Here is a 13,780-nt window from a genome sequence, read left to right on the forward strand (position 1 = left end):
TTCTTCACATTACATCTCAAATCTGAATATGCCATCGGATTGCTCATGTAGTAAAACCTACAAAAGCACATTTAATTCATGTTTTTACTTTCATATACAGCAGATTTGGATTCAGCACCCCTTAATACCCCTAGAAATGTTGTATATTATAAATATTCACAAAATGCCTTTCGGGGTTCTGATTTTGTGAAAACTGACCCCGTCTATCATTCAGAACAGCTTTTTGTACATACTAAATCAATCTTCCATTTAAATTCCCACTTGGATTTCATTTCCTTGGGACCTCAAGATGTAGTTTAAATACTCTTTGTAGTTTTTATTTTTTTAATAGTGTGATTACCTTCCTTAAGCACCAATGTTGTTGGAACACTCATGTGTTATGTTATGGATCTTAACTAATATTATTACATACTTACATACAGTTACCTCATCTCTATTTAATACCTTGTGATCACAAATCATGTATTTTTATGCCTGGTTAATTGCTCATATTCAGTTGGTATATATTATATGTTATATATTATGACTGGTTACTGGCTCCTGTCTTTCCTCAGGTACCTTCAGTCCTGTGACTCTGTCAGTGTTCTTCTTGCTGTACTTCCTGTTGGCCTGTTGGACCTACGGTCTGTCAGTACCCAGTGGCCTCTTCGTCCCTTCACTGCTCTGTGGGGCAGCTTTTGGACGTTTGGTTGCCAATATCCTTAAAGTGTAAGGTTTAGTTGTGGAGCCATGAAATATCAGAAGCATTAAAAGAATAATATCCTGTCTACAACATGTTTTCATAAAGTAAGCCAAGGGTGTAAGTGAATGTCACAGAATTCAACTTTTTAGTTTGGTAAATATTTATTTTCCTAAATATTTCACATATATATTGTGAAATATTAGTTATCAGGTAGTCTAGCAAAAGTAAAAACACAAGGAACATGTTTTAGGTTTAACAGTTATCCACAGTTTGTGAGGACAAATCAGAATTTCTTCACTTTGGACAGAGTACAGCTAGCTGTTCAGCCCTGCTTCCAGTCTTTAAGCTAGATATTGGTATCAGCCTTCATCTTACTCTCAGAAAGAAATAAAATAATTGCATATCCTAAAATACACTCCTACTTTTACTGGAAGGAGAGATTTAAGTAAAAAAAAATTAGCAAAAGCTACAAAAAGAGCCATAATGGGTCAGGTAACACCCCTGCTGGCAATGGAGGTCCTCAGCCCACATGTTGTAATCTGCTGACTGCATGATTACCTTTTTTTGTTCACTCAGTATTGTCTCTCACTTCATGTGCTGTCACAGCCGGACTTTGAGCTTCTCTCAGCTGTTTGTACGGGCCATCTTGCAGCCCAGCCTGCTAACTGTGGGAGAAAGCCTGTTGGCTCAAAACTTTATACACTTCACCACACATGCTCTCTCTAACCATTCCTTCCACTGCTGCTTCTCACATCTTCCTTTTTCATTAAACAGTCACTCAGTATTAACTGGCGTCATACTGCTTCCTGTGTGTTTGTCCCCTGTTAGGAAAATGGGAATGGACATTTACTCTGGTACCTATGCTCTGATTGGAGCTGCTGCATTCCTGGGAGGTGTGGTCAGGATGACCATCAGTCTGACTGTCATCCTTATTGAATCCACAAATGAAATCACATATGGACTGCCTATCATGATCACTCTGATGGTACACTGTCATGTTATAAAGTTCAGCATTTTTTATCATTAACTACTGTGCTAATATTTCAATTAATGATTCCAATCCCCTTCATGAAATGATGTGTGTCCTGAGAAATGTACATTCAGTATTGTTTATTCTACAGTTTTGCTGGGTTTGTATCATAAATGCTTTTGTGTTGATGATCAGGTTGCAAAGTGGACCGGAGATTTCTTCAACAAGGGCATCTATGACATCCACATCCAGCTGAGAGGGGTGCCACTGCTGGAGTGGGAGACTGAGCTTGAGATGGACAAGTAAGATTTGTGTAGTTTATTTAACAAACAACAAAACAAGGGTCTGATTAAGGATTAAGGTGTGTGTGTGTAAAAACTTGTACAAACTAACACATCACCTGCAAAAAATGTGCAAGCTGATCTACTAACACAGCGCACTGAGGATCTTTCAACTGTGAAGGATAATACACACTGTTCATTTAGTACGTTTACCTTAATGAATATGTAATATTGGCTATTTTCACACCAGTGTGTAAAATACAGGGAGGAGAAAATGCAAATATGTTATTTAGCACACACATTGTGATTTAACAAACCTGAAGATATTTTTACTGACGGAAACTGCGTCTATAAATAATAGGTTTGAAGGACAGGTATTAACCTGCTGAGCACTGCACACACATGACTTCTGTGGAGAGGAGGAGACAGAGGCACATTGACAGAATACACACAGGACGGAGTTTTTCCACCCATGTTAATATTTTTGGAGTGACACTGTGCTCTGTGCAGCATCTCAGAGGCTGCAGACTTATCAACACATCAGTCCTACAGTATAAACAGCTGTTGATAACAGACTCTGTAAGAATCACATTCATTAACAGATTAATACAGATGTATTGTGGCAGCGGAGCAGCTTTCCTCCAGAAGCACAAAAACACCAACAACTCACTCTGTGCTGCATGTTTTCACATCTCCTCTCATCAGGTCACTGTGCATGCAGCTGCACCACACAGACATCATGGTGGTCATTGTTTTCGTTTATTTATATTTTAATTACAGTTTTAGTTCTCTTTAAAATCATTTTGTTCAGTCATGGAGTAACAGGTAAACTCAGCAGAGTTTTAATTGTTGAAAGAATGTAAACCTGACCCATGTCATCTCAAGAATATGTCTTAAATATTGTTCATAAACAGTTTTAATCATGTTAACCCTTCATACATTTTGTAGGACTGTCCGCAGTGGCACTGTCCAAGGTGCTGACCCCCCCACAAACAATAACGAAGCTTATTCTCATTGAAATAAATCTGATAAATATTATGACTAACCAATATGACATGTATTTTTCATATGTTGATTTGTTTGTATGTTTGTGTGCCATTGCCTGTCCCTGTGTGTGTAACAGAGTGTACGCACATTGTGACCCCGCCTCTTAAAATCTTGATAATGCGCTGTTAAAATAACAGTGAAATATGCTCCAGTGACTTCAGACCAGGGTTTTTTTTTTTGTCAGTGGCGCAATCGCTTTCCTCTGCCTCAAAATAGCAACGCACCTGACCACACCTCATTTTGAGATCAACACACCTCTGGGCACACAGACCAGTGGAAGTGCATTTGCTATTTTGACAAGGCAGGTGTAGGGATGTCAGGATTAACCGGTGTTATGATTAAGTGCGATTATAAATGTCATGGTAGGTTAACCGCAAGAATGAGGAGCCCATGACGTCAAACACAGATCAAACAGATTCACAATGGCAAAATCCACCACAACAGAGACAGAGCAGCAGCAGTCTCCAGCTCTTCTGCTGAAGACATATGAAGAATTTAAACATGTGATAACATTAATTAAAATCCAAGAGAAAGGCTTGCAGGACATTGCTGATGGATTGAATGGGTCTGATCTGTCTCTGAAGGTGTACTCTTGTTGCAGTGCCCTGCGTACTATGACAGCTCTGTCATGTACAAGCTCCTCAATCAAGGGACAGGCCTTCACAAACAGAAAAACAGTGCAGGGTTGAGGTTGTTATATAGACTGGACCTTAATCAATTAACAGAAAAAGGGAAACAACTAGACATGCATTCACTAAACACATTTTAGTTTACTTTTTAGACATTATTTTAAATGCACAATACAATACAATGCACAATCAAAAGGATATAGTGGCATGCGCATGGATGACTGGCCAAACATAGAGCTTGAATACTATGCAGGGAATGTCTTGCCATAAAAACATGCCTTTTTAAAGCTGTTCTGATCCAAACAAAGAGTAGATACTATGCAGCTTGGCTATATCATCATTGCCCACTCAGTTGTCCACCATCAGCACTGTTTATCTGGCTCCACTAGTTTCTTCTTAGCTCTTCTTAACTCTGTTATGATAAACTTCCCATGCATGGCTAATGTCCCTTTCCCATCATTTCTAGCATAACTACAATCCTGCTTGACTCCATGCTGCACGGCTTCCTCTCCATCTTCCTCTTCTCTACACATTCATATAAGATGGCTACATTTCATAGTGTGCCCAAAAACAAAAGATGATTATGCATATTTATTCTAGATCATGAAGGAGGATCGATTATTGTATAACTGCCAGTTTATGCAGCACTGAAGGATTAAATAGGAAATTGTTTCACTCCCAGTTTGTTAGTAGTTATTTTTTTCATCATGGAAAATTGAGTTTTATTTAAATATTTTGCATCATTGTGAGGCTAATTAAAATGACACTATTATACACAGAACATACAGTAAATGTCAGATCTCCAACATGTCCAGAGACATTAATTCAACTTTTAAAATGGACATCATCTGTTCTTGAAAGTTTGTTTCAGCTGCACTATTCATATTTGAAACTCTACAGGCCCTGGATCATTATAAGTTTCTTCTGTAGAAAAATCCCAACATTTTTTCATTTTTAAACATTTTTTTAAACCAAATTATTGGTGCTTCTTGATAGAGAAAACCCATGTTTAAAGGGGACGAAAGTAAAATTGATCATAATGTATTTTTTCTTAACACACCCTGGATCCTGGAGCGCTGGGTGAGCCTGGTCACAAATTGACCAAAAGTCAGTTTTTCTTCTCACTTGGGGAATTATGGTCCTTCTCTAAGTTTGACAGTACAGTACATACCTGCTCAACAACTTCAATCCAAAAGTTTCTCCTTTGGAGATCATTCTCTCGTTTGTTTATGTTTTCAGGCTGACTGCCAGTGATATCATGGAGCCCAACTTGACCTATGTGTACCCCCACACTCGTGTCCAGTCTCTAGTCAGCATTCTACGTACCACAGTGTATCACTCCTTCCCTGTGGTCACTGAAAACCGACAGAACGAGAAGGACTTCATGAAGGGCAACATCCTGGTCAGCAACAACATCCGCTTCAAGGTAAGTCCCCTGACATTTAGAGAGCAGGGAGGGGCTTAGTGACCCACCTCAGGACATTTCATCATACAGAACTGACTTTGTAAACATCTCTCTAATGACATTGCATGATCTTCAACAGTGTACACTGTACCATTAAATCAGGGAAATAAAAATGTCTGCTATTATGCACATTTTATTTAAATCAGTTCCTATTCTCCTTTTTTCTCTTTCTTCCTCTCTTTCCTTTTACTGTAAAACTATCTAGCTTTACTGTTCCAAGCTGTATGTATGTATGTATGTGTGTGTATGTATACAGTACCAGTCAAAAGTTTGGACACACATCTGTCTGTCTGTCTATCTCTCTTATATATCTCGCTCTCTCTCTCTCCATCATGAAGTAAGGTGCTGATGTTAATAAGATTGGCTTTATTATGCCAGTGGTCTGGATTGTGATTGTTATAATGGCTCTGTGCTCCAACAGCAGTAAAGTGTGCACTTTACAGCACACTGATCAGTTATCTACTCTGCACTGTGCTATGTAGAAATCCAGCGTTGTGTCCCGTGCGGGGGAGCAGCGACGGCGCTGCCAGTCCATGAAATCATACCCATCCAGTGAGCTGAGGAATGTTTGTGATGAGCAGAACGCCATTGTGGAGCCTGCTGAGGAGGGAGAAGACCTGCTGCAGCAGATGTTAGAGAGGAGGTAGGACACAAACACATGGAAACTAAAGCCCTGTTTCCACTGCAGGAACTCCAGTGTCATTTTACAGGGCCAGTGGTGTGTGTCTCTATAGCAGGAACCTTCCCCAAAGCACAATCTCTGAAACTTTTACCGGGCCTAAGCGAGTCCCTGCCTCAGGGTCGGTACTCCAAGTTGCCCATAAAAACTCCTGGGTGGGGCTTGAGGTAAAATAAACAGCATTTTTAAAACCCAGCAGAAGAAGAACAGTAGTAGAAAGCGTACACCTCAGCTCCTCCCATGTTTACCTCCTCGTTGTCGTTTTCTTTCCTATGCTTTCAGCACGTCACCTCAAGGGCTGCAACAACGCATTGATTAAATGGATAAAAATGTTTTTTTAAAAGTGTAGCAAACTAGAAAGAGTGTGTGGTTTTCTATCGCTTTTACGCGTCATATTAATGATATAATGTCACTGTGTGGATCATTAACCTTGTTGCAGTGTGCTCCCTGGTTATAGTTAGTGAACTATCAGCTTCTACCTGCTCAGATCTCACAGTCAGCAGTAGAAGCGGAGGAGAGCAGCAGGGGAATCTAGCACATATAGTTTGTATGGTAGCCTAATGATGGAAAAAGTAAAACTGGTAACTACAAAAATAAACCACAATTTATTACTGTAAATATATACAGTAGTTTCACAGACAAATTGTTGTATTTTTTTCTGGGTTGTGTGTAAAGTCATTAAGAATAATATGAAACCAGTCTGTACACAATGAAGATGAACTGGCTTAGACTTTATTCTTGGTTGACACTGCTGGAGGGTAATACTGATTTATAAGTGTGCTCTATTTTTATTACCAATATGTTATAGTTTGTGATACACAATATAACTCTTTTTAAATTATATACTAGAGCCGCCACTGGATGTTGAAACAAATCCTGTTAACAGTTTTCTAATTAGCATTTTTCTTATCTTTTATTTATTGTTCCAACAGCTCAAGTCCATTTAAACAACAGAGAATACCTCTTTCTGTACAGCAACAGACATCAACATTTAGTTGTTTTGTTTAAATTAAAGGAGCAACCTGTTGTTTGAGCTCTTTTTTGTATTGTCAATTTGAAATGGAATGAAGTGGAAATTAAAAATATATTTAATTTTTAAATTTTTTATCCAATTCATCGATTAATCGATTATCAAAATAATGGTTAGTTGCAGCCCTAGTCGCCTCAGTGACGTCACGGTCAGAGTTTGGTGGGTCCTGTCCAGGTCCTACTCTGCTATGGAGACACAACAGTCTAGAGACAGAGTGAGAGGACGTTCCTGTAAAGGTCCCCGCCTCCTAAATGTTACCAGGAACTTCCTTAGTGGAAACGGGGCTTAAGGTAACACACCAGTTCAGACAAACAACTTCCAGTCATGACTCAACATACATATTAAACACCTAGAGAGTTGAGTTCACTGCTAACTGGTATGGTCACACTTACTTCTCTCTCCTATCCTTCCTCTCTCTCCTCTCTACTCCAACCGGTCGAGGCAGATGTTCTCCCACTCTGAGTCTGGTTCTGAGGATTCTTCCTGTTAAAATTGAGTTTGTTCTTGCCACTGTTGCTCATGTGGGAATGTTGGGTCTCTTTAAAATTAAACCTGAAGAGTTTGGTTTAAAACCTGCTCTATGTGTAAAGTGCCTTGAGATAACTTTGTTGTGATTTGGCGCTATACAAATAAAGATTGATTGATTGACATTAAAAGAGTCACACTGACATTAATGCCCTAGTGAAGAAGGGACACAGTAAAGTGTATGAAACAGGCAGTGCTAGAGGATCAGTGACATAGTGGCTAATCACAGGGCGAGTGCTTTTCAGATTTTTATTTGTAAAACATCTTATGTATAATTTTCCTTCCACTTCATAATTATGTGCTACTTTGTGTTAATCTACCACATAAAATACCAATAAAATACATTTAAGTTTGTGGTTGTAAAGTGACAAAATGTGGTATAGTTCAAGGGGTATGAATATTTTTGCAAAGCACTGTAAATAAATCAGTCTTTAATAGAAAAGCATTTTACCAGCATGGTAAAGCCCCAAAATAGACTGCATCTTATTTACCAGTTTTTATGGTATATACCACCTTTCTAATCTTCTGACCACTCAAAGCACTTTTACAGGACATATCACATTCACTCATTCATACACTGATGACAGGAGCTACCACACAGGGTGTTAATTAACCATTCACACACATACACTCCTGGCACACACATTGGGAGAAATTTTGGGTTCAGTATCTTGTCCAAGGACACTTTAACATGGACTGTAGGAGCCTGGAATTGAAGTGTTGATAGTCAGATCTGTGGATGACCTCTCTACCTCCTGGGCCACAGCTGGCCCAATTCTTACTGCTTCTTAATGCTCAGTGAAAGGACCCTGGATGCTGTTCTCAATACAGTCACACTTCACATATACTATGTCATCCTCGTTTAATGTGGTGGTGTTCCTCATTTATTTCTGCTATTTCTATTTGTTGTGGCCTACATGTGCAGACATGCTCCCTACCCCAACCTGTATCCAGACCAGTCTCCCAGTGAGGAGTGGACCATGGAGGAGCGCTTCAGACCACTCACCTTCCACGGCCTTATCCTGCGCTCTCAGCTGGTCAACCTGCTCATCAGAGGAGTTTGTTATGCTGAGAACCAGTCGGTCAGTTACCCCCCCCCCCCCCCCCCACACACACACACACACACACACACACTGGGCGAACCCATGTTGTTTTTTGATCCATAGCACAGATTAAATTAAATTAATCTTCTTGTTGTTTTACTCATGAAGCTTGTATTATACATGTAGCAATTTCAAAGAACAAAGTCACTGAGGGACTGAGGTTAGGCTTGATTGTCTGACACGCTTAACAAAAGAATTCACTGAGATTTCAAAAATAAGTTTCACTTTTTATTAATGAAAAAAAAGATGATCAACTCATGATAAAGTGCATAAACTCATAATCATAGTAATCACAGTGAAAAAAGCGGTCAACAAAAATATGGTGACCCAGCTTACCCCCTCCCATCCCCGCTCATATGCATGTGACTCGCTATCCCCCTACTCAATATGACCACATAGTAAATTATATCATAACCAAAACAAACAACACCAAAAAAATAACAATCAATATACACCTTCACCTTATTATCAATAGAAAACACTGTTTAATTCATTTATGGCTCCTACAATACAAGTAAGATAATAAGTGTAGATTTCATCTCCTGTGTGTGCAGCACCCTGCTGCTGGGTCTGTGCCTTTTGTCACACACAAAGCAAGAGAAGAGGAAACCAATTGCTGTAACGCTGTTGCTGGTATTTAAAAATACCAGGTTTTAGTATCTGCGCTGCTCGCTTGGAACCTCAGCAGAGCAGGTACTAAAAAAGTAGCAGGTACCAGGTACTATCCCTGATGGAAACGTTGAAAAAACCGAGCTAAGTCGAGTAGTGTTAGAACTGTATAGAGGAAAAGTGCCATAAGATCTCATATAAAGAGCACTAAATTGCGTGTGCAACAGATTGCATGTTTGGTTAGTGTGTGTTTTTGTAGATGATCTACTAAGAATAACTGTGCTAATAACAACAGGTGCAGACTAAGGATCGACCAATAATCGGCATGGCTGATATTAATCGGCCTATATTCGGCATTTTGATGATATTCGGCATCAGCCGTTTTTTCCACCGATAACCGATAAAATAAGTTGATTTTAAAACACGCTCCTTTGGCTCTTATGCAGCCGTCTCTCTCTGCCTGAAGTCACCACTCTTGGCTGTGTAACAATGTCCCGTTTACCGCACCCACTGATTGGCTGCACGGCACAAGTGACAGCCAATCAACACTGCAGCTTCTAGATGCAGCGCCACAGAGAAGAGAGGAGAGGACTGCTCCGTGAAGTAGCAGTGTGGTGTGTGAAGGCAAGGCAACAGAGAATGTCGAAGTTGCAATAAAAATACTCCTACTATATACTACTAAGTTTTAAAAACACCACAACCTTATTATGATCAGTTTCAATGAAAACATTTGGACCTACCTGCCTGCCTCACATCAAGTGCGACACGATTTTGCAAATAGCTTAAATAATTACGCTTCTAAAAATAAATAACACCACAGCAAAAAAAAAAAAAAATGATCAAGTGAACATGACCTGGAGCTCCTTTATTTAATAAAAAGAAGACATAGCAACATATGGGTATAGCAAGTAACCTACAGATTAAGAGAGCTGAACCTGTTGAACTTTAAGAGATCTCTGCACTTTGTTTTTATATAATAAAACAATTGCTTGAACCATTTCAACCAAGATTAGAGTTTGTGTTATTCTACAAAAGTTTAAGGTCTTTTTATCACAGATTTTCACAGTGTACAAAAACAAACAAACAGTATACTGTATTCAGTCTAATCCCAAGTGTGTTATTCTAAATTTTGACACCAAAATTAAATTTTTACTGCAAATTAATATCGGTTCTAAATATTGGTTATCGGTTTCCTTGATTACTAATAATCGGTATCGGCCCTTAAAAAGCCGTATCGGTCGATCCCTAGTGCAGACAGCAGTTTTTAAATGAGGGTTTTGTGTCTTAATGGAGAGTTTGGACCAGCAGAATGCTGCAAACACAAAATGAAATGAGCTCATGGAATTAGGAATTCTAGTGGAAGACAAATATATTGAGTTATAGCAAAAAGAAAATGTAATATATAGAAGCAGTTACTATCTGTAGAATTCAGGTATGCTAAATAACATATTTGCATTTTCTCCTCCCTGTATTCTGCACACTGGGATAAAAAATAGCCAATATTACATATTCATTAAGGTAAACGTACTAAATGAACAGTGTGTATTATCCTTCACAGTTGAAAGACACAAAGCTCAGGGCGCTGTGTTAGTAGTTGAACTTGCACATTTTTTTGCACACGTCAAGTTTGCACACGTTTTTACACAAACACACCTTTAGTTAATCAGGCCATAATAAAAACTTTGAGTAAAAAGCCCAGGAGAGTCTCTTGTCAAAGTAATCCGTGCAAAAGATATACAGAGTCCAATGATGAAAAATACTGCTGTGAAAATAAACAATAGAGCAGAATACGAAACATGTCGTCGTCATCATCATCAAATGATGTGTCATCATATCTCACAGCCCTACAAACCTGCAGAGATCCTATATGATTTAATAGTTTATGTACATTTAACTGAATGTCTCCTTATGCTTTGCAACACAGAGTGCCACTCAACCCAGATTGTCCTATGCAGAGATGACTGAAGATTACCCACGTTACCCTGACATCCATGACTTGGACCTCACCTTGCTCAACCCCCGCATGATAGTGGTATAACAATTCAGTCATATACTTAGAACATTAGTGTACATAGTGGAATAACTATTTTAAATTCAGAAATGTCCTTGATATAAAAAAATCTAATGTTTCCTTTGTTTCCAGGATGTTACTCCTTACATGAACCCGTGTCCCTACACAGTGTCACCCAACACCCGCATCTCACAGGTGTTTAACTTGTTCAGGACTATGGGCCTGAGACACCTACCAGTGGTCAACGCTGTTGGAGAAGTAAGCAGTTATCTGAATTACTGATTTTGCTTGGCTTCCACCAGCTTCTGCCAGTGGGGCTTAAAAGCCTATAAACAGTTTATGTAGCATTTTTATAACCTTTATAACCATTTAACCTTTATAACCATTTAAGACCTGTATTATAATGTTTCAGTCTAGTGCACAGTACTTCTGTTGTTTCTGACCAAACTCTTGTTCATTACTTGCAGATTGTTGGAATAATCACAAGACATAATTTAACCCACGAATTCCTTGTGGCCAAACTGAGACAGCACTACATCACCATTTGACTCAATATCCTGCCCTCGTTCAGACCTGAGCTCTGTTCTTTCTGTTCCTGAGCCTTTTCCTCTGCCCATTCCTAATAGAAAATAGGCATTCCCAAACAATACAAGGTATGCACAACCATATATTCTCTGTGGTACATTTGGGAAAACAGTTCTCCAGAAAGGGAAATCTTTGTTGTATTTCACTGTGTGTGAGTGTCACATTGCAGTGTAAAGGAACTGATGATCCACTGACTGCAATGCTTGTCTGGACTGTGGACACATAATGTGTTAAAAAGACCTAAACTACCAGGGTTGTCTGTATAAATAACATTCATAAAAGTAAATTCCCTAATGGGTCCTTATCAGATAATTCATGAATACTTTGACTGATCAAACTCTGAGCAACATGGCTGATGGGCTGCTGTAACACAAGAAAGCATAGTGATTTTATAGCATTAAGCCAAAGCAGACTTGTCTGGTCAACATGGAAACATTCAAAAGTTGTAAATATCTACAAATGTTAGAAAATGTTTGTTAAGAAAGTCTTTAAGTCTAAGAAAGTGTCAGCATCATAGACGAGTTTGGCTTTGGAATTGACCAATGAATGTCACACTGAAGCAAGATCAATGACTGTAACTAGACATTATGAGTATTATTGTAACATGGTAGAACACCATTTCAACCATCAGAGCTATGTAGGCAGTATTCAGAATGGAGAAGTAGTCATCCTACATAGCTATCTACCTAGCTACATTCATGAAAAATATCCTCAAATTGGCAACATACAGAAAAAAATTAATCTTCAAGGGAAACATTGCTAATTTTCAACCAGCCTTTTATTTTTACAATACGAGTAGTATAAACAAATGACCAGTGGTTAACTGCCTCCACCCAGAGCTCCCCACTCATTTGCTGGAATTTGGAGATCTGGCTTGGACTAGAAACTACGTTTCTGCATTTCCTGTAGTAGTGCCTTTAAGGACTGTCAAAGGTGGGTCTCCCAAAACACTTGTTAAAAGCAGACACACAATATCATACTGCTGAATACTTACAAATATCACCATATTTAGAAGAAAACTAGTTTCATTATATTGGCCTGTGGAAACAGATAATGACGCTACTACTACAGGAACTATGTTAATACAGGCACTGCAACATTGACTGGTGACCAGTGAGGATCATCAGAGAGAATGAAAACAGACTGAAAACTCTGCACCAGAATATTATATCTGACCTAAAATCTGAATACGAAACAAGAATAACTTTTTTTTGAGCGATAACTTAAGTCCGGCTGCATCCAGCTTGAGCCTTCAAAAATAGATAAAGGAAACAGTGTTTGGTGGAAGTTTTTCATCCCTTCAGCCATTCCAACATCCCAATATAAGCTTAAATGCAGAGGTGGGAAGTAACAAAGTATTTGTACTTAGTTACTGTACTTCAATAGATTTTCCAGGTATCTGTACTAGTAAAGGGACATAACACTGCTCAGTCTTTGCTAAATGAGTGATCTTCTGGCCGTCAGTGGAATCAGTCAGTCTGATTGGATGGTACACACAATGCGTACTGGTTGTTGTAGGATCCCCCTTCCAAGTGGATTGGGAATCTATAGCCTTTTTCTCAGTTTTCTCATAGGACACCCATTTCTACTACATAGTTATACTAGTTATAAGAAAAATCATATTCACATTGGTGATTTTTTTTTTCTTTAAATCAACATATTTCTCCAAATCATTATTGAGTGACATCTAGCAGCAGCCACTGACGTATAGTGTGTATGGATTATGCATCAGTTCAACTTGATTTATGTGAAAAAGTGACAGCTTCAGTGTTGATAGTGTTGCTCACAGTTTGATTGGGTTAAACTCGGTGTAGATTCTGGGGTAAAGCTACCAAAGTGAACAATCACTTTCATTACTACATTCATCACAAAGTATTTTAACCTTTTGATTATGCTTTATCATGATTGTCACTGTAGCACTTTTTTGTTTTGTTTTGTTTGTTGTGGGGTTTTTTTAAAAGCATTTTCTGATTATTTAAATTGACTGTGTGTAACTGGAATATAGGCACTAAAAGCAGGTGAGCATCCCTTTACAGCCTGCCACGAAAATACACCTCACTAGCTCTGGAGGAGTGTGTTGGGTGAACATGACAGTTCATTCCAAGTTCGACATGTTGTGACAAACCACTTCAGCACTCTGTAAATACATCACAATTGTTTTGCA

General features: G+C 38.8%; 1 protein-coding gene across 1 annotated transcript in view; it reads left to right on the plus strand.

Annotated features, from left to right (window-relative positions):
* The window catches only part of clcn6 (chloride channel 6), a 37,623-nt gene extending 25,881 nt beyond the window's left edge, over positions 1 to 11,742 (plus strand). The window contains exons 15-23 of the mRNA XM_053318333.1: positions 555 to 708; positions 1,511 to 1,667; positions 1,848 to 1,954; positions 4,849 to 5,035; positions 5,557 to 5,717; positions 8,234 to 8,390; positions 10,945 to 11,052; positions 11,164 to 11,289; positions 11,499 to 11,742. Of these exons, the coding sequence (XP_053174308.1) occupies positions 555 to 708; positions 1,511 to 1,667; positions 1,848 to 1,954; positions 4,849 to 5,035; positions 5,557 to 5,717; positions 8,234 to 8,390; positions 10,945 to 11,052; positions 11,164 to 11,289; positions 11,499 to 11,579 (1,238 nt within the window). The 3' untranslated portion in view covers positions 11,580 to 11,742. The remainder of the gene's footprint in view (positions 1 to 554; positions 709 to 1,510; positions 1,668 to 1,847; positions 1,955 to 4,848; positions 5,036 to 5,556; positions 5,718 to 8,233; positions 8,391 to 10,944; positions 11,053 to 11,163; positions 11,290 to 11,498) is intronic.
* The last annotated feature ends 2,038 nt before the right edge of the window (positions 11,743 to 13,780 follow it).

This window comes from Scomber japonicus, chromosome 4 (assembly GCF_027409825.1).
Source record: "Scomber japonicus isolate fScoJap1 chromosome 4, fScoJap1.pri, whole genome shotgun sequence".
In the NCBI taxonomy this organism is placed as follows: domain Eukaryota; kingdom Metazoa; phylum Chordata; class Actinopteri; order Scombriformes; family Scombridae; genus Scomber; species Scomber japonicus.